Source organism: Crotalus tigris, unplaced genomic scaffold (assembly GCF_016545835.1).
Source record: "Crotalus tigris isolate CLP2741 ecotype Arizona unplaced genomic scaffold, ASM1654583v1 scf7180000019021.11574027:1482141, whole genome shotgun sequence".
Taxonomy (NCBI): Eukaryota; Metazoa; Chordata; class Lepidosauria; order Squamata; family Viperidae; genus Crotalus; species Crotalus tigris.
In genome coordinates, this window is record NW_024097333.1 from 184,157 (window position 1) to 203,504 (window position 19,348).

At 45.7% G+C, this 19,348-nt stretch overlaps 1 protein-coding gene across 5 annotated transcripts in view; it reads left to right on the plus strand.

The window, feature by feature from the left end:
* ITGA10 (integrin subunit alpha 10) overlaps positions 1 to 19,348 on the plus strand; it is a 79,113-nt gene that overhangs the window by 31,565 nt on the left and 28,200 nt on the right. For 3 of the 5 annotated variants that reach the window (XM_039358423.1, XM_039358421.1, XM_039358424.1), the window contains exons 3-11: positions 3,036 to 3,145; positions 6,416 to 6,504; positions 10,401 to 10,515; positions 12,258 to 12,385; positions 14,164 to 14,312; positions 15,913 to 16,063; positions 17,270 to 17,435; positions 18,084 to 18,151; positions 19,167 to 19,311. In XM_039358423.1, the coding sequence (XP_039214357.1) occupies positions 3,037 to 3,145; positions 6,416 to 6,504; positions 10,401 to 10,515; positions 12,258 to 12,385; positions 14,164 to 14,312; positions 15,913 to 16,063; positions 17,270 to 17,435; positions 18,084 to 18,151; positions 19,167 to 19,311 (1,120 nt within the window). In that variant the 5' untranslated portion in view covers position 3,036. Of the gene's footprint in view, positions 1 to 3,035; positions 3,146 to 6,415; positions 6,505 to 10,400; positions 10,516 to 12,257; positions 12,386 to 14,163; positions 14,313 to 15,912; positions 16,064 to 17,269; positions 17,436 to 18,083; positions 18,152 to 19,166; positions 19,312 to 19,348 lie in introns of those variants that run through there. The other 2 variants (XM_039358422.1, XM_039358425.1) reach the window with 2 other exon arrangements.

The window sequence follows — 19,348 nt, forward strand, 5'->3', positions numbered from 1 at the left end:
CTTGTTTCATATTCTTCTGTTATTGTCTTCATTCCAAGTGTTTCTCTTTTCAATACTTTCCCGCCCACTGTTTATCTCTTCTTGAGTCCAAGGAAACAACCACTTTTACTCCATCACTCTGTAATTTAGCCAAATTCTGCAGGATTGAAGCAGAATTGTGAATTTGTGCTTCCCAGCAGCCTGAACCAGCTTGTTCAGTGGGGAAAAAAGGCTGAATTCGTAGTTCTCCAGCTCTCTCTGCAGCCTGTTGGGAACCAGGCGATGCAAGCAGTAGGTGAACGAGCAAAGCTTCATCTGCACATATGCGGGATCTAGTTTGCATGCACGAAGCCATCCCCTCCCTATCCAGGGAAGACAATTTTTCTTCCAAAACCGCTCTTTGGCATCAGAAAGGTTGGGATTGCTGATCTAGAGGGTCTGACAGGAATCGCCAACACCCCAGAACACAAGCTCAGGATCCAAAAATATCTTGATAGATGTGAACAATGGGCCCTATCCAACAAAATAAAATTGAATGTGAGAAAAGCAAGGTTTTACACCTAGGCAGGAAAAAACAAAGGTACAAGTACAGATTGGGCGAAACGTGGCTCAAAAACAGTAACTGTGAGGTGGACCTTGGAGTCCCAGTGAAGGATCACTTAAGCCAGCAGTGTTCAGTAACAAAAAAAGCAAATACAATCCTTGGTTGTATAAACAGAGACACAGAATCAAAATCACGTGAAGTGTTAGTATTGCTTTATAAATCCTTAGTAAGGCCACACCTGGAATATGGCATCCAGTTTTGGTCATCACATTACAAAAAAAGATGTTGAGACTTTGGAAAAAGTGCAGAGAAGACCAACTCAGATGATTAAAGGCCTGGAGATGAAAACATATGAAGAACAATTGCAGGATTTGGGTTTGGCTAGAGAAAAGAAGGATGAGGGATCTTCCAATATTTGAGGGGCTGCCACAAAGAGAAGGGCGTCAACTTATTCTCCAAAGCACCAGAATGCAAGACAAGAAACTACTGATAGAAACTAATCAAGGAGAGAAGCAACCTGGATTTAAGGAGAAAATTCCTAAAGGTAAGAACAATTAACCAGTGGAACAACTTGCCTCCAGAAGATGTGGGTACTGCAACACTGGAGGCTTTTATGAAAGGACTGGACAACCATTTGTCTAAAATGGTCTATGGCAGTGGTGGCGAACCTTTGGCACGGGTGCCAGAGGCGGCACTCAGAGCCCTCTCTGTGGGCACGCGCACCGTCGCCCCAGTCCTAGGCCTTCAGTTGGGTTTTATAAAACCTTTTTGCTTTAGGTCTCCACCACTGTGTGCAAAAAAAAAAAAAGGTTCAATCAATCAGTCAACTTCAACTTCTTGCAGGGAAAAAAAATCTTGCAAAGTTGGAATTGATTGATTGAACGTTTTAGTCCCACCCAGTCTGCCATTACCAACACAGCCACGCCCAGCCAATGGGCCATGCCCAGCCAATGGGCCACACCCACCTGGCACCCGACAAATAAGTTTGAAATTGAGGGGCTCAAGACAATAGGATGGTTTCAGTTGGGGAATTTCCAACATTTATTTGCAGAAACCAAAATTAACTCACCTCAGGGCTACACTGGTAAAAAAAAATGGAGCCAGCTGCTCAAAATTCATCTCTGAATCCTCCTTTTTTCCCCCTTAGAAATTATTGGGGTGTCAGGTGTGTTAAAGGGGTTTCTGTCTCTTTTCTCACCCTAGAAAGCAAGGGAACATTGTAGTTGTAACCAAAGAGAACCACTCAAAAAATAAACAACAAGAAAACCTCACGGTTTTCATCCAGACATACTTTTTTCTCCCTTAAGATAAATGCATCATGTTACTCAAAGCCGGGAGGAATATGTGGGTTACATCTTGGCAGCGATGAAAAATCAGGAGAATTGCAAATGAAAAGACAATATGTTTGAATTGTGAATTGTAGGAATGGGGAGGTTGTCTGGATTATATTTTTATACACAGATGAAAAACAGATCAGGGTGTCCAAAGACTTCATTCTCTTTTGTTCTCAAGGACTGGTCCAAAAGCCAACACAAAACACATCTACATCAGGGCTTTTCAACCTGTGGTATGGGTACCACCTGTGGTACATTGGCACCTGGCAGGTAGTACGTGACCATCCTAGAAAAGTGGTAGCAGGGGAGGGGAATGAGTTGAACCGGTGGTAGCACCGCACAAGCCTGAGCGAGAGATGGCTGGAGCTGCAGGGCTGTCAGGGCTCAGCGGAAGCGCCAGGATCAGTGCCAGGCTCCAGCTGGACCTCAGCACTGATCCTGGCGCTTCTGCTGAGCCCAGAAGAAGCACCGATCAGCTGGAATGTTGCAGCCTCTCCAGGGTCTTGTGATTTACATTCAGATGCTTGGCAACTGATTCATATTTATGACGGTCACAGTGTCCCAGGGTCACGTGAAGTGACCAAAACCTGCTGCAACCACCCAGCAGATGGGGGGAATAAAAACCAAACAGCCCCCACCCCACCCCCACTGCCAATCCTCAACAGAAATGCTCACAACAATGAAAACCTCGGACAGGAGGAAGAGCGCAGCCGGGTGGGCAGGCAGGTGTCTTGCTGGGCTGTGGCTTGGGGGGCACTTTTTTCAGTGCCATTGTAACTTCGAACAGTCACTAAGCGAACTGTTGTAAGTCGAGGACTACCTGTACTTTATCACTTTTTTCCTTTTTTGGGGGGGGTCATCAAGTTTTTGACACCTTGCTAGGCGACTGGTGGTACTTGGATGTTGCCATCTCCTAAAAGTGGTACAGTGGGTGAAAAGGTTGAAAAGCCCTGATCTACATGATTGACCAAGGCTCACTTAACAACAGACCCCTCCACCTGCCCACCCTGGGAAAAGTGGTGTCCCCAGAAACAGTTTTCCTGGAACAATTGCAATTTTATGGAGGACTCTCTCCCATTTTTAACCCTCTCATGTTTGCCTCACGTTGATTTTATTTCTAGTTTGGGACGAGGTTTAATTTTATCAAGTCTTTCTAACACAGACGCTTCTCTCCTTAGGATGTTGGTGGGCGCACCTTGGGACGGAACTGAAGATGACCGGAAAGGTGATGTTTACAAGTGCATTGTGGGAGAGAGGAAAAACTCAACATGCACTAAAGTCAATATAGGTACACGCTTTGAAGCATCCACACTATATTCAGAAATATGTGGATATATGAATCTCTGAGAGTTAGTTTGGTCTAGTGGCGAAGGCACCGGGCTAGAAACCAGGAGACTGTGAGTTCTAGTGCCACGCTAGGTACAAAAGATGTTTGGGTGACTTTAGGCCAATTAGCAGGAGACGGTGAGTTCTAGTCCCGCCTTAGGCATGAAAGGCAGCTGGGTGACTTTGGGCCAATCACCAGGAGACGGTGAGTTCTAGTCCTACCTTAGGCATGGAAGCCGGCTGGGTGACTTCGGGCCAATCACTCATTCTCAGCCCAACCCACCTCACAGGGTCGTTGCACTGCAAAAAAAATAGGAGGAAGAAAGAGTACGAGATATGCTCCCCACCTTGAGTTATTTACGAAAATAATCACGATGGGATAAAAATAAATAAGCAAAACTCGTGGAGGGGCATGAGGGAAGTCTGGGTGGGATTCTGGGTGGAATCATTGTTTTGTGGGTGAAAAATCTTGGAGATCACCAGATCAGTCACCCAATAGCAGTATTTATATTTGGTAACCCCAGTACAAAAAACACGTTGAGGCTCTGGAACGAGGGCAGAGAAGAGCGACAAGGATGATCAGGGGGCTGGAGGCCAAAGGAAGAACAGTTGCAGGAATTTGGTCTGTCTAGTCTAGTGAAAAGAAGGACTAGAGATGACAAGATAGCAGAGTTCCAGTATTTGAGGGGCTGCCACCAAGAGGAGGAGGTCAACCTATTCTCCAAAGCGCCTGAAGGCAGGACAAGAAGCAACGGATGGAAACTCATCAAGGAGAGAAGCAACCTGGAACTAAGGAGAAACTTCCTGACAGCGAAGACAATTAACCAGTGGAACAACCTGCCTCCAGAAGCTGTGAATGCTCCAACACTGGAAGTTTTTAAGAAGAGACTGGATGGCCATTTGTCTGAAATGGTGTAGGTTTTTCTGCCTGAGCAGGGGGCTGGACTAGAAGACCTCCAAGGTCCCTTCCATCTGTGTTATTCTGTTATTCAGTGCCAATCTTTGTTTGACAGAGCACTCCTTTGGAATGCTCCCTAATGGTCTGAAAAGGGAACAGACTGTGCTGCGGGGGGGGGGTCTTCTGGAGGAGCATCACAAGCCACTGGGTGGTTATTTTTCTGCCCACCTTTAAGGGGGGAATGGGACCCCCTTCTGGGAGTCAAAACACTTGTATCTTCACTCATATTTGCCCAAAAAGCCAAATTATACCATAGAAATTCTTCCATTTTTCACAGCCAAATTTTAGCAGCTGGCTCAGATGAGCAGAAGGTCCAGGCCTAATAGGAGACGTCTATAAATTGCAACCAAAGGATGGGGTGGGGGGGTGGACTTCCTAATTCCAAAAGGGAAGGGGAGAGGTTTGAATCCTTGGATTTAAAGAGGCTTATGTGGCCCACCAATGCCACCCCAAGCATCCCCCAGATTATTTATCTAATCGGTTAATCAGGGAGATCCCCTCCCATAAGCCAGAAGTGTGCTGACAAACTGCCCCAAGGAAGTTTGTCCAGACATGTTTTCAGTGTTTATGACTTTGTGCAGCTTCTTCTTTAAACTGGTACACAGAAGTGGAGGTGGCAGAAAACCGTGGAATTATTTCTTCCCGTGAATTGGAAATGATACTAAAAATGTGTTTGCTTTTTTTAGCCTCTGCCTCATCCGATTGACTCATTGCTGTGATCAACAGTTGTCAGATCCTTTGCACATAGACTACAATAATGCCCCCCCCCCCCAATCCCTCACTCCTTCCAGGGCTTTGTGCCTTGAAACCTTTTTTTTTTTTTTTTTTTTGCAACTATTGAATACAGAATAGCAGAGTTGGAAGGGACCTTGTAGGTCATCTAGTCAACCCCTGCTCAAGCAGGAGACCCTATACCATTTCTGATAAATCGCTGTCTAGTGTCTTCTCAAAAGCCTCCAGTGCTGGAGCACCCATAATGTCTGAAGCCAAGCTGGTTGATTGTTCTCACTGTCAGAAAAAGTATGCTTATTTCTAGGTTGAATCTCTCCTTGATCAATTTCCATCCATTATTCCTTCAGGTGCTTTGGAAAATAGGTGGACCCCCTCTTCTTTGTGGCAGCCCCTCAAATATTGGAAGAAAATGAAATTCAATGGTGAAAAAAGTAAGGTTCTACATTTAGGCAAGAAAAACCAAATGCACAGGTATAGTATAGGGGGTACCTTGCTCAATAGTAGCAACTGTGAGAGGGACCTCAGAGTCCTAGTGGACAATCACCTAAAAATGAGCCAGCAGTGTGCTGCAGCTGCCAAAAAAGCCAACACAGTGCTAGGCTGCATTAACAGAGCGATAGAATCAAGATCACGTGAAGTGTTAATACCACTTTACAATGCCTTGGTAAGGCCACACTTGGAATACCGCATCCAGTTTTGGTCACCATGATGTAAAAAAGATGTTGAGACTCTAGAAAGAGTGCAGAGAAGAGCAACAAAGATGATTAGGGGACTGGAGGCTAAAACATATAAGGAACAGTTGATGGAATTGGGTATGTCTAGTTTAATGAAGAGAAGGACGAGGGGGACATGATAGCAGTCTTCCAGTATCTCAGGGGCTGCCCCAAAGAAGAGGGAGTCAAGCTATTCTCCAAAGCACCTGAAGGCAGAACAAGAAGCAATGGATGGGAACCAATCAAGGAGAGAAGCAACCTAGAACTAAGGAGAAACTTCCTGACAGTGAGAACAATTAACCAGTGGAACAACCTGCCTCCAGAAGCGGTGAATGCTCCAACACTGGAACTTTTTAAGAAGAGACTGGACGGCCATTTGTCCAAAATGGTATAGGGTCACCTGCCTGAGCAGGGGGTTGGACTTGATGACCTCCAAGGTCCCTTCCAACTTGATGATGACTGCTATCATGTCACCTTTGGTCCTTTTCGCTAGAGTAGACCTACCCAATTCCTGCAACCGTTCCTTATATGTTTTAGCCTCCAGCCCCCTAATCATCTTTGCTGCTTTTCTCTGCCCTCTTCCCAGAGTTTCCACATCTTTTTTATAGTGTGCTGATCAAAACTGAAAGGAATCCAACTCATGGAGTGAAGCAGTTGGCTGAGGGGGGGACTGGAAACAGACAGGTTGAAGCACATCAGTAATTATATAGGAAAGCATGCTGGAGACGCACTTTTCAGCATTACCCAAAGATTGCATTTTCTATTTTGATCTTCTTTTCTCTCTCTCCTTCCTCCCTTCCTCCCTTCTGCGTTTCTGAATCGCAACTAGGTGACATGAGTCTCCGGAATATTTCCAGGCAAACAAAAAACATGCATTTTGGGATGACGCTGATGGCCAACAAAGATGATGGGTTTGTGGTAAGTATCTTCAATGGTATGCTTTTCTTTTCTTTTCTTTTTTTAAATAAAGCACATCCCTAACCACATATTTAAAAAAAGAGAGAGAGAAAAGAAAGAACGAGAGCTATAAAAAGCTAACTCTGCTGCAATAATTTCAGTTGCAAATCCATGGAAGGGTGAGGCTTGTTGACCAGGCTGCTGGAAGAAGAGCCCTAGAGCAGAATAGGGGGAGTTGGGCACATTTGCTGTTCACACAACACCCTTAACTTTACTGCCGGAGTGGCCTGTTTGCCCCATATATCGAACCACAGAGTAATCAATAAGCTGAGCATGTCCAATGTCCAATAACAACGTCGAACAATCTAGAGGGAAACGACAAAGCAAATAACAATGGTAATATCCCAAAGATGCATTTCAAAAAATAATTGGACTTTGTTTTATTTTTCTTCGAAGACGTTTCACCCCCTCATCCAAGAAGCTTCTTCAGTTCTGACTGAATGGTGGGGAATGGAAGGATTTATACTCCTTGCAGTTACCTGGTTGTTGTTAGCATTCTGGCAGACCGTATGACTGCAAGGAATATAAATCCCGAAGGTCAGAGTGCTGAATGGCTAGACGCCTGCCAAGAATGTAGAACCGAAGAAGCTTCTTGGATGAGAAGTGAAACATCTTCAAAGAAAACAAACAAAGTCGAGTTGTCTTTTGAAAAAAAAAACACCTTTGGGACAACCATGATCTGGATGACTGAGAATCTCCATAGACAACAATGCTAATAATGACAAAGCGGTAAAATTTTACATTTACACTCTTTTCCAATTTTTTAAAATAATAATAATAATAATATGGGCCTAACTACCATTCATTCAATGCCATCTTAACTTTGAATGGTCGCTGAACAAATGATCATTTCAGTGAGGACTGCCTGTAATGTGGGAGCAGTCCGTCCTTTTGCATTTGTAAATGTAAGCTATCCAAGAGTCACTATGAGATGGGTGGCTATATAAACTGAGAAGAGCAACAAAGATGATTAAAGGCCTGGAGAACAAAACATACGAAGAAGAACGGTTGCAGGAATTGGGTATGGCCAGTCTAGAGAAAAGAAAGACCGGGGGGACATGATAGTAGCATTCCAGTATTTGAGGGGCTGCCACAAAGAAGAGGGGGGTCAACCTATTTTCCAAAGCACCAGAAGTCACGACAAGAAACAATGGATGGAAACTAATGAAGGAGAGAAGCAATCTAGAATTAAGGAGAAACTTCCTAAGAGTGAGGACAATTAACCAGTTGAACAGCTTGCCACCAGAAAATAGTAGTAGTAGTAGTAGTAATAATAATAATAATAATAATAATAATAATAATAATGTTGGAAGGGATCTTGGAGGTCATCAAGTCCAACCCCCTGCTCGGCAGGTAACCCTATACCATTTCGGACAAATGGCTGTCCATTCTCTTCTTAAAAACTTCCAGTGTTGGAGCATTTACTGCTTCTGGAGGCAGGTGGTTCCACTGGTTAATTGTTCTCACTGTCAGGAAGTTTCTCCTTAGTTCCAGGTTGCTTCTCTCCTTGGTTAGTTTCCATCCATTGCTTCTCGTCCTGCCTTCAGGCGCTTTGGAGAATAGCTTGACTCCCTCTTCTCTGGGGCAGCCCCTGAGATACTGGAAGGCTGCTATCCTGTCCCCCCTGGTCCTTCTCTTCATTAAACTAGACATACCCAATTCCAGCAACCGTTCTTTACATGTTTTAGCCTCCAGCCCCCCCCCCCAATCATCTTTGTTGCTCTTCTCTGCACTCTTTCTAGAATCTCAACATCTTTTTTACATCGTGGGGACCAAAACTGGATGCAGTATTCCAAGTTGTGAGTGCTCCATCACTGGAGAAAAGATCTGTCTGAAATAGTATATACTAGGGTCTTCTGTTTGAGCACGGGGTTGGACTAGAAGACCTCCAAGGTCCCTTCCAGCTCTATTCTGATGGATGGATTGATCGATCGAATAAATGAATAAACAAACAAGGAGCAAATAAATGAACAAACGTGCCTTTTCGTGCCTCTTGCTGAACTGGGCCCAGAGAGGGAGTAAATAGGATGCATCTGTAAACGCAACAGATGCATCCAAAGCCAGCCTCTTTTTTCTTGGTGGCTTTTCTGGCCCTGCTCAACTTTAATGGATTGTCCAGGAGTGTGAAACGCTTTCTCTCGTTTCATTTTGGTGGCATTCCAGGGAAGCTGGTTCTGATTAGGAAAACAGGATGTTGGAGCCTCCTATGCATGGCTGGTGTTGGGGCAGCCCTGGCCAAGAGGTCTTCTGTTCCTTAATTCCTAAATGTTCCCCCCACGTCCTCCCCCTCAACTTTTCTACTGATGATTTTAAGGCTGCATTCACACAACAGGCTGAGTACTCAGCTAACTATCTTTTGGGTTCATGCAATATACCAATTATTGTTGTTGTTGTTATTATTATTAATCATCGCACCATCAGCCAGATGTTCAGACTGGATTTGGCATTTTTGTCTACCTATTGAGTCCTTCCCAAGGACCTGGGATAGGCAGATGTGGATGTTTGATGGTATTTCAGATCTCGTCGCAGGATGGAAGCGGTTCCTAGTAAGGCCGCCTTTTGCAATTGACTAATACCGAATTTGTCAATGCCAATGGTGTTCAAGTGGTGCTCCAGTTGTTTTGGGATTGCACCCAAGGTGCCTATTACTGTTGGTACTATCCTTGCTTGCCTTTGCCACAGTCGTTCTATTTCTATTTGTAGGTCTTTGTATTTTGTGATCTTCTCCAGTTCTTTCTCGTCTATTCTGCTGTCTCCAGACACTGCCACATCCACTATCCAGACTTCTTCTTCTTCTTCTTCTTCTTCTTCTTCTTCTTCTTCTTCTTCTTCTTCTTCTTCTTCTTCTTCTTCTTCTTCTTCTTCTTCTTCTTCTTCTTCTTCTTCTTCTTCTTCTTCTTCTTCTTCTTCTTCTTCTTCTTCTTCTTCTTCTTCTTCTTCTCTCCTCCTCCTCCTCCTCCTCCTCCTCCTTCTTCTTCTACTTCTTCTTCTTCTTCTACTACTACTACTACTACTACTTCATCATCACCATTATATTATTATTATTATTATTATTATATCTTCAATTCATTTTTACCAGTGCCAGACTGTGAATCAAATTGAAGATTAACAACAACAACAACAACAATAATAAAGAACAAACAGCTAGAGCCAAATTAGCCGGGAAGATTGACTCAGACTTCCTATCATTTTACGGTAGCATAAATATAAAGGCCATCTCATCATTTTGAAATTCTTTGCTTTTTGCCTATTTAAAAATGGATTTACGTAGGAACCAGCTTTGTGGGGAAATTGCTCGTGCCTCAGATCTTATATGGATGTGTTCATACAACATATCTCATTTGGTCAGTTAAATGGCAATCATGTTCGTTTTTATCTTGGTTCATTTTCTGTGGCTCTGCTTGTTGGTTAGACCAGGAGTCCCCAACCTTTTGGGCACCAGGGACCAGTTCCGTGGTTTTTCCGCGGACCGGTGGGTGCGTAGTTTTGTGTACTGCCTGCATCTCATGGATGGGGCTTTGCTTGTTTGTGCGGACCGGTTGCTGGCATGCCGTGGCCCCGTACTGATCCACGAACCGGGGGTTGGGGCCCCTGGGCTAAATGCAGTCCATCAAACTGATTTCTGGCTTGCGCACACCCAGAAAAGAAGTCCCTGCAAGCATGTTGTGTGAATACAGGCCATGGGTCAACCATCTCTACTCGCTTATCTTCCAATTGTGTGGGGCACCCAGCCTGAATCTCTCTCTTTCCCCTCCCTCTCAAGGGTAGGCTGCAGTCAGGCAAGGGATGCCCAGGGCAGCCCCACAGCCAGCTGGGAAGCCATTACGAGTTCCCATGAGCATCTCTCTTTCCGGCAGGCCTGTGCTCCCCTCTGGTCCCAGGAATGCGGCACATCCATGTATAGCACAGGGATGTGCACCAGCGTGGACAAGGACTTCCGGCTGATGGAAAACATCGCCCCGACGGCTCAGAGTAAGTTTGGCTTTTGTTCCTTGGATTTCTAAACTGTTTAACTTTGGAAGACCCCCCCCCCCCGGCTGATTCTATAGGGTCCTCCACAATGGTGGGATTCAACCATTTGCATCACTTTGGCAGAACCGGTAGCTAATTTTGTTGTTGCCCAGGCCCAGAATAAACTTCCGGAAGGAGCATCCAGACAGAAAACCGGTTGCTCACTTATTTGAATCCCACCACTGGTCCTCCATGGTGTGCTATAAACCAATGGTGCTGATGGAAGCAGTTCCTAGTAAGGCCACCTTTTGCAATTGACTAATAGCGAATTTGTCAATGCCGATGATGGTGTTCAAGTGGTGCTCCAGTTGTTCTGAGATTGCACCCAAGGCGCCTATTACTATTGGTACTACCCTTGCTTGCTTTTGCCACATCATCATCATCATTATTATTATTGCTAGATAAGCTTTTGTCTTTCATCCAAGTGACTTTCAGCCAACCAGGCTCGTGGGTAGGACCTCCCCTCATCCAGGGCTGGCTCCAAGTTCCCTTTGCAGTCAGCCCTGGCCTCCTATGAGTCAGGCCCACCATTTGTTCTACAGGAGGGCTGACTACGTGGCTAGAAGCACATCCTGGGGTTTTCCAAAGCCTCACGTGCCCATGACTCTCCTGGAAGTGGCCAGTTGAGGACTACATTTATCAGAAGTGCTGGGATTGTTTCCAGCGGGGTTTACTTCCCCCCAGCAATACAGACTTGCTTGTGGAGGAAACATGGAAGAGAGATCTAACGAACCAATTTTGCACCCACCAGTTTAAAACATCAGGAGAGACGCTGAAAGATCTAAGCAAGAACAAATGGAAGGACTACAATCCTTATTGGCCCCAACCAGCATTGTCTGGGGCTAAAGTGAGTCATAATTCCCCACTTCACCAAACAGCAGCGCCCGGAAGGGGAAGGCTGATATAAAGGCCATGTGGTATTCAATGGCTTCCTTTGCCCCCCCCCCTCAATATTCCAAATTGAGTTGTCTGGATTTGAAATGGCTGCTTGGGTGTTGCACAAATCCCACCTCAATCATGGAGGTCCAGTGGTGGGCTTTGGACCCGTCCATCTCTTTCAACCTACTTCAAGACGTTCAGAGAAGCAAATAGCACCAGGAGTATTGTGTAGGCCACCTTCAGCTTCCCAAGGAAAGGCGAGATATAAATCTAATAAATATTAAATATTGATTTCCTACGTTGGGTGATGTGCTGAGGAAGAGAGGAGGAACAGCCCAAAATGGCTTAGGATTGAAAGCTTAGGGACTTCGCTGCACACACAGGTAGTCCTCAACTTACAAACCACAACTGAGCCCAAAATTGATGTTTGTTAAGTGAGAAATTTGTTAAGGGAGTTTTGCCCCGTTTTACGGCTTTTCTTGCCACATTTGTTAAGTGAATCATTGCAGTTGTTAAATTAGTCACACGGGTGTTCAGTGAATCTGGCTTCCCCGTGGTCACAAAAGGGGGATCAAGTGATCCCAGGACACTGCAATCATCATAAGTGTGAGTCAGTTGTCAAGCATCCGAATGTAAATCACGTGATCCTGAGGATGCTACAAAGGTCCTAAGTGTGAAAAATGGTTATGTCACTTTTTTTCAGTACTGTTGTAACTTCAAACCGTCACTAAATGAACGGTTGTAAGTCGAGGACTACCTGGACTCTGGGGGATCCTTCTTTGCCACTGCCTGACCCTTGCCACTGTTCTTTGACCTTTGTGCAGGATGTTCCACCTACATGGACATTGTGATTGTCCTGGATGGCTCCAACAGCATTTACCCATGGTACGAAGTGCAGAATTTTCTTAGCAACATTCTCAGCAAATTTTTCATTGACCCAGAGCAGATCCAAGTGAGTTTTGCTTGCTTTTTTCATTGTTTCTTGTGGTTCTTCTAAGGTTTAAAATCACTGGGAGCTGGAAACTGTATCCCTGAATCTCTCTGGTAAAAGAGAAGTCCGTCTTTGGGCCTTGGAAGCTCTGTGAAATGGCTCTTCTTGTTAGGAAAAAAGGTCCTCATTCGGTTATCTTTTCAGTCTCTCTTCAGAAGTTTCTGTCTTAGCTTCATGATCATCTTCCTTGCACTTCTCTGAACATCCTCATCCAGTTTCTCTGAATTTTTGTTCCAATCGAGAGCTTGAAAGTGCTCGGGAAAAGATATTTTCCCAACCAACAAAACATCAGAAGTCTGGTTGCAACTTTTCTGAATAACAGATTTTATTCAACGTTATCAACTTTTATGAGCTGCAGACCACTTCCTCAGATTCTCCTCCCAAACGTTATAGCCTGCTGATCACAGTCTGTCTTCTAGATTGAGAATATATATTTGACCTAAATTTTAGTTCTAATTGTATCAGAAGGAGGCTCACCAGCTAAATAGGATTGCATCTGGTTACTCTTTAGGAGGGAGACTCCAGGAAATCCCAGGAAGATCAGGGAGTCTAAAAATATTCAGAAAGAAAGAAAGAGAGAGAGAGAGAGAGAGAGAGAGAGAGGGAGGGAGGGAGGGAAAAAGAAAGAAAGAAAGAGAGAGGGAGGGAGGAGGGAGGGAGGGAAAAGAAAGAAAGAAAGGGAGGGAGGGAGGGAAAAAGAAAGAAAGAAAGAAAGAAAGAAAGAACAGAAAGAAAGAAAGAAAGGGGGAGGGAGGGAGGGAGGGAGGGAGGGAGGGGGAGGGAAAAAGAAAGAAAGAAAGAAAGAAAGAGAAAGGGGGGAGGGAAAAAGAAAGAAAGAAAGAAAGAAAGAAAGAAAGAAAGAAAGGAGGGAGGGAGGGAGGGAGGGAGGGAGGGAGGGAAAAAGAAAGAAAAAAGAGAAAGAAAGAAAGAAAGAAAGAAAGAAAAAGAAAGAAAGAAAGAAAGAAAGAAAGAAAGAAAGAAAGAAAGAAAGAAAGAGAAAGGGGGGAGGGAAAAAGAAAGAAAGAAAGATGGGGAAGGTAGCTTAGACCAGGGGTCCCCACCCACCCGGTCCGTGGACCGGTACCAGGTGCCAGCATGCCAGCAAAGCCCCATCTGTGGGATGCAGGCAGCACACAAAACCACACACTCTCCAGTCCGCGGAAAAACTGCGGAATGTCTGTGTTATGGTTCCGACATATGAAACTCTTCAAAGAACTTCGAGGCATTGTTTACCTTAAAGAATCTTTATTCGAGAAGCATAGCATCGGCACTTACACAGTCCCAGCCAAAATCTGACTTCCCCTCCCCTCAGCACATAGTATCAAAGCCCCATTCCCTCCTAACAACTAACAGTCATAAATCACATCCTCCAATTCGTTTGAAATGCTGGCTTTCCGCCCAGTTCTTCCTCCCGCCATGCCTTATCATCTCTTATTACAAACGCCCTGAATTCACACCCGATTACAATATTGTTATGTCTAACTAACTCCCATCACATTCCTCCCCCTCCTCCCCCAGTATCATCTAATTCTAAGAGTAAAGCGTGAGAAAGAAAAAGGCTGCCTCTCCATATGTTGTCAAAGCAAGAACATCCGATGTTAGCAGCGTTGACACTCTGGCTTAGACCAAGCTGATTTTAGGGGATCAAGGCCTAATAACCCCGCTCCCCCCCCCCACACACACTCCTCCAAAGACTGTGTCATTGCCTCAAGGGGGTCTTCCTCCTCCTGGCCTCACAGGTGGGGGTCTTGCAGTACAGCGAAGTTGCGATTCATGAGTGGACCCTGAAGGACTACAAGACGGCCGAAGAAGTCATTGAAGCCGCCCAAAATATCAGCCGGCAGGAAGGACTTGAAACTCGGACGGCTGCCGCCATCCACAAGGCCTGGTAGGTGCTGGGAGGCGCAAGAGAAGGCAGGAATCCAGAGACTGTATGAGGCCCCCTGTGCATGAGTTAGTGGTCAAGTAGGCACATGGCTGTCCTTGATCCAGTCAACGCTGTGAGTTAAAAAATGGGAATTCATCAATGTGGTTATCAGGGTTGCTAGCCCTACCATTATATTCCATGAAGTAGTAGCCTTTGGGGCGGGGCAGGCAATATCGGCAGTCAGAGCAAGACCTGGGTCTGATCTGGCCTTCTGTTTGGGGCCAACCCTAGCCCGGGTTGAAGAAAGATCTCCTTGCTCATCCAGCTGACTTTTAAGCGTGGAAGCTGCATCCACGCAATCCCCTTAACTGAATTCATGTCACAGCTAGTGCTGCATTTGCGTAGCAGCCTATTTGATTAGTGTGTGGAACAATTTAACAGGCAAGCCCAGAAAACTAGTTAATTCAGTCACCTGGTTGTGTGTGTTGTAGAAACACAAACAGAAGTCAAAGGGTCCATTGTGGTGATAAAAAGTCTGGTAATTTCCATTGATCTCTGTATTCCAAGGTCTTTTTCTGTTAAAACTGTATTTTATATATTTTGGTATTAGAATTCGTACACATGTTGATGTGTATTTTTATTTGCCCAATATATAAGGCTTCCACAAGCAATTTTCCCGTAGAAAACTTATTTCTTCCTTCCTTCACTAATATTGACCATAGACTTTTTCATAATATATAGCCTCCTCTGGGAGGAAGATGGGCGGTTAATAAGTTTGATAAAAGATAGATAGATAGATAGATAGATAGATAGATAGATAGATAGATAGATAGATAGATAGATGATAGAAGATATGATAGATAGATAGATATAGATAGATAGATAGATAGATAGATAGATAGATAGATAGATAGATAGATAGATAGATAGATAGATAGATAGAAGATAATAGATAGATAGGTACATAGATAGATGATAGATAGAAGATATAATAGATAGATAGAAGATATAATAGATAGATAGATAGATAGATAGATAGATAGATAGATAGATAGATAGATAGAAGATATAATAGATAGATGATAGATAGAGGATAGATAGATGATAGAAGATATAATAAATAGGTAGGTAGGTAGGTAGGTAGGTAGGTAGGTAGGTAGATAGATAGATAGATAGATAGATAGATAGATAGATAGATAGATAGAGATAGATAGAGAGAGAGAGAGAGAGAGAGATAGATAGATAGATAGATAGATAGATAGATAGATAGATAGATAGATAGATAGATAACACTGCATTATCAAATATGGAGAAGTACAAAGATTCAAAATTGTGAAATTAGATGCATGCATGAAGGCTGTTCTCTCCCGAGATATCCTCTCCTTTGCTACAAGAAGCTTGTGCTTTGATTGATTAAGGGGGAGCAAATCACCATAAGCAGCAGAATTTTAAGGAACCAACATTGCTTAAATTTTACCAAGGCAACTTGTCCCATTCGGTAAATCAGATCTGTGGCTATATGAGATCTAAGCTCTAACCCAGGGCATTAGGGCATTACTTTGTCAGGGAGAAAAACTCCCCCCCCCCAAAGTCACCATTTCTTTCTCGCTTTTGCCTGCAGCACGGAGGCCTTTAGTCCGGAAAGGGGGGGCAGAGCAGGGGCTACCAAGCTGATGATCGTGCTCACTGATGGAGAGTCCCACGATGGGGAAGAACTTAAAGATGCCCTGGAAGAGTGTGAGGAACGGAACGTGACCCGTTACGCCATCGCAGTAAGCGTCTCAGCAGACGGAAAGACAGATACGCAGGGTGGGTGGGTGTCAACCGTCCGGCTGGCGAATCCAACATGGAGGAAACTCTACGGCAGTGGTGGAGAACCTATGGCACGCATGCCAGAGGCAGCACTCGGAGCCCTCTCTGTGGGCACGCGCGTCGTCGCCCCAGCCCCGCCTACCCCCACGTCCCCCTCTCCACCAGCAGCCCCCCCCGGAGGAGAGTCACCCCCGGTCACGGCCCGCACGGAGCAGTGCAGCCAAGCACATGGCAGCAGGGAGAAGACTCCACCCTTGTGCCCCGTCGCATGTAGCTGATGTTGCGGGGCGCAGGCGGAGGGAATGGCCGCCATGACGCTACTGGGCTGCCTGGGCAATCTGATATGGCCGGCTATGAAGGCAGTAGGTGGTCCTGCGGGCAGGTGGGGTGGGGGTATAGTGGGACAGGGTGGGGGGACAGAGCGCGGGCAGGGGCGGAGTGGGCGGGGGGTCAGTTTTTGGGCACTCGGTCTCTAAAAGGTTCGCCATCACTGCTCTACAGCCTTGAGGTGCCATAAGAGATAAATCTTTATTGAATACACCTCCTGGCACTGAAGAAGTAAAACCAATTCTAGTTTTCCAGTATCTCAGGGGCTGCCCCAAAGAAGAGGGAGTCAAGCTATTCTCCAAAGTGCCTGAAGGCAGGACGAGAAGCAATGGGTGAAAACTAATCAAGGAGAGAAGCAACCTAGAACTAAGGAGAAACTTCTTGACAGTTAGGACAATTAACCAGTGGAACAACCTGCCTCCAGAAGCTGCGAATGCTCCAACACTGGAAGTTTTTAAGAAGAGACTGGACGGCCATTTGTCCGAAGGGTTTCCTGCCTGAGCAGGGAGTTGGACTAGATGACCTCCAAGGTCCCTTCCAACTTTATTATTATTATTATTATTATTATTAATAACCCCTGCTCAAGCAGGAGACCCTATATCATTTCAAACAAGTGGCTGTCCAGTCTTTTCTTAAAAACCTCCAGTGATGGAGCACCCACGACTTCTGGTGGCAAGCAATTCCACTGGTTAATTGTCCTCCCTGTTAGGAAGTTTTTCCTTAATTCCAGGTTGCTTCTCTCCTGGATTAGTTTCCATCCATTGTTACTTGTCCTGCCTTCTGGCGTCCTGGTGCCTTGCCCTCCGATGTCATGAAATGATGTCTCTTGTTCCACCCAGGTCTTGGGCCACTACATCCGCAGGAAGAAAGACCCCAACTCATTCATCAACGAAATTAAATACATTGCCAGCGACCCAGACGAAAAGTACTTCTTCAATGTGACGGACGAGGCAGCCCTGAATGATATTGTGGACTCTTTGGGAGATCGGATCTTCAGCCTTGAAGGTGCCGGGAAAGGAGGCGGTGTTTGCAACTGGGGGGGGGGGAGGCGAGGAATGGAACCCGTTTGTCTGAAATGGCATAAAGCAGTGGTTCTCCACCTGTGGGTCGGGACCCCATTTGGGGTCGAATGACCATTTCACGGGGGTCGCCAAACAACGCAGTCCGCCATTTTTTCCCCCCTTTTCCTTAGCTGTGCTCCTCCCTTTTATTTTATTGGCTTTTGAAAGCCAATAGAATAGACTCTCTTGAATAGAGTCTAATTCTATTGGCTTTCCAAAGCCAATAGGAATTGTCCAGGCTGTCTCTGCCCTGCTGAGACCGCCAAAGGTCCCATTCTGCAAACGGTGCTGCACCGGTTGAGTAGTCCTCGACTTACGACCGGTCGAGTAGTCCTCGACTTACGACCAGTTGGGGGTCGCTGCATTAAAAAGGTTGAGAACCACTGGCATAAAGTGTCCTGCCTGAGCAGGGGGTTGGACTAGAAGACCTCCAAGCTCCCTTCCAACTCTGTGGTTCTGTTAGGGTAACTGCTGGGCTATACATTAAGTCCAGCACAATTGTAGTTCTAGTCATTCTGTACTAAAATGGCCTCCAGTAATGTGTTGATATCAAGAAGTTGGCATCCCCCCCCCCTTTCTTTTTTTTTAACAGGAACTCGCGAGTATAACTCTTTTGAGCTGGAAATGTCTCAGATTGGCTTCTCCACCCACCTGCTGGAGGTAAGAGACAAATTGGGCTTCTCTCGTTTCCAAATGTGCCTCTTGGAAAAAGCAGGATGAAGTTGGCACAAAGGGCAGGCAGGGCCTTCCACTCCGAGGGCTGCATTTCCTTCTCCCACATAGGGGTCTGTGGCTATTCGGCACGGCCAACTGGCTGCAAGACAAGAATTACGCCAACATCAAAGAAATGGTGGAATAGAATCATTGAAGAAAGGATGCAAAGGGAGGGACAGGATGAAATGTGAATGGCAAACATTTAAATAATTTTATTATTTGGACCGCCAGGAGTTCAGTCCTGACCGGCTCACGGTTGACTCAGCCTTCCATCCTTCCAAGGGGGGGAAATGAGGACCCAGATTGTTGGGGGCAAGAGGCTGACACTTAGAGAGGGCTGTAAAGCACTATGAAGCAGTATATAAGTCTAAGTGCCATTGCTATTTGTATAAACTTAAATAAAGCAAATGTATACAGCTGCCCAACTCACAAACATGCAGCTTACAGCCATGGTGGCGAATCTATGGCACGCGTGCCACAGGTGGCACGCGGAGCCCTCTCTATGGGCGCGCGCGTTGTCGCCCCAGTCCTAGGCCTTCAGCTGGGTTTTATAAAACCTTTTCGCTTTAGGCCTCCGCCATGTGCAAAGAAAAAAAAAAGGTTCCATCAATCAATCAATTTCATCTTCTCGCGGGGAAAAAAAAGATCTCGCAAAGTTGGAATTGATTGATTGAACTTTTCAGTCCCACCCAGTCTGCCGTTACCACTGCAGCCACGCCCACCCAATGGGCCACACCCACCCAGTGGGCCACACCCACCCAATGAGCGACACCCACCCAATGGGCCACGCCCACCCAATGGGCCACACCCACCCGGCACCCGACGATACATAAGTGGGTTTTGGGTTGCAGTTTGGGCACTCGGTCTCTAAAAGGTTCGCCATCACTGGCAGCCACTGGATGGCCCTTTGCTCTAAGTATGTTGAGTGTCTGGACGGCTGTCGCTGCTTCTCTCCTGTCAGGATGGACTCCTCTTTGGGATGGTGGGAGCCTACGACTGGGATGGCGGGGTGCTCAAAGAGGGCCGGTCAGGACGAGTCACTCCCCCGCGGGAAGCTTTTGCCAGAGAGTTCCCGCGCAAGCTGAATAACCACGCGGCCTATCTGGGTAAGGAAAATGGCAGAAGGTAAGGCCAAAGCCATGA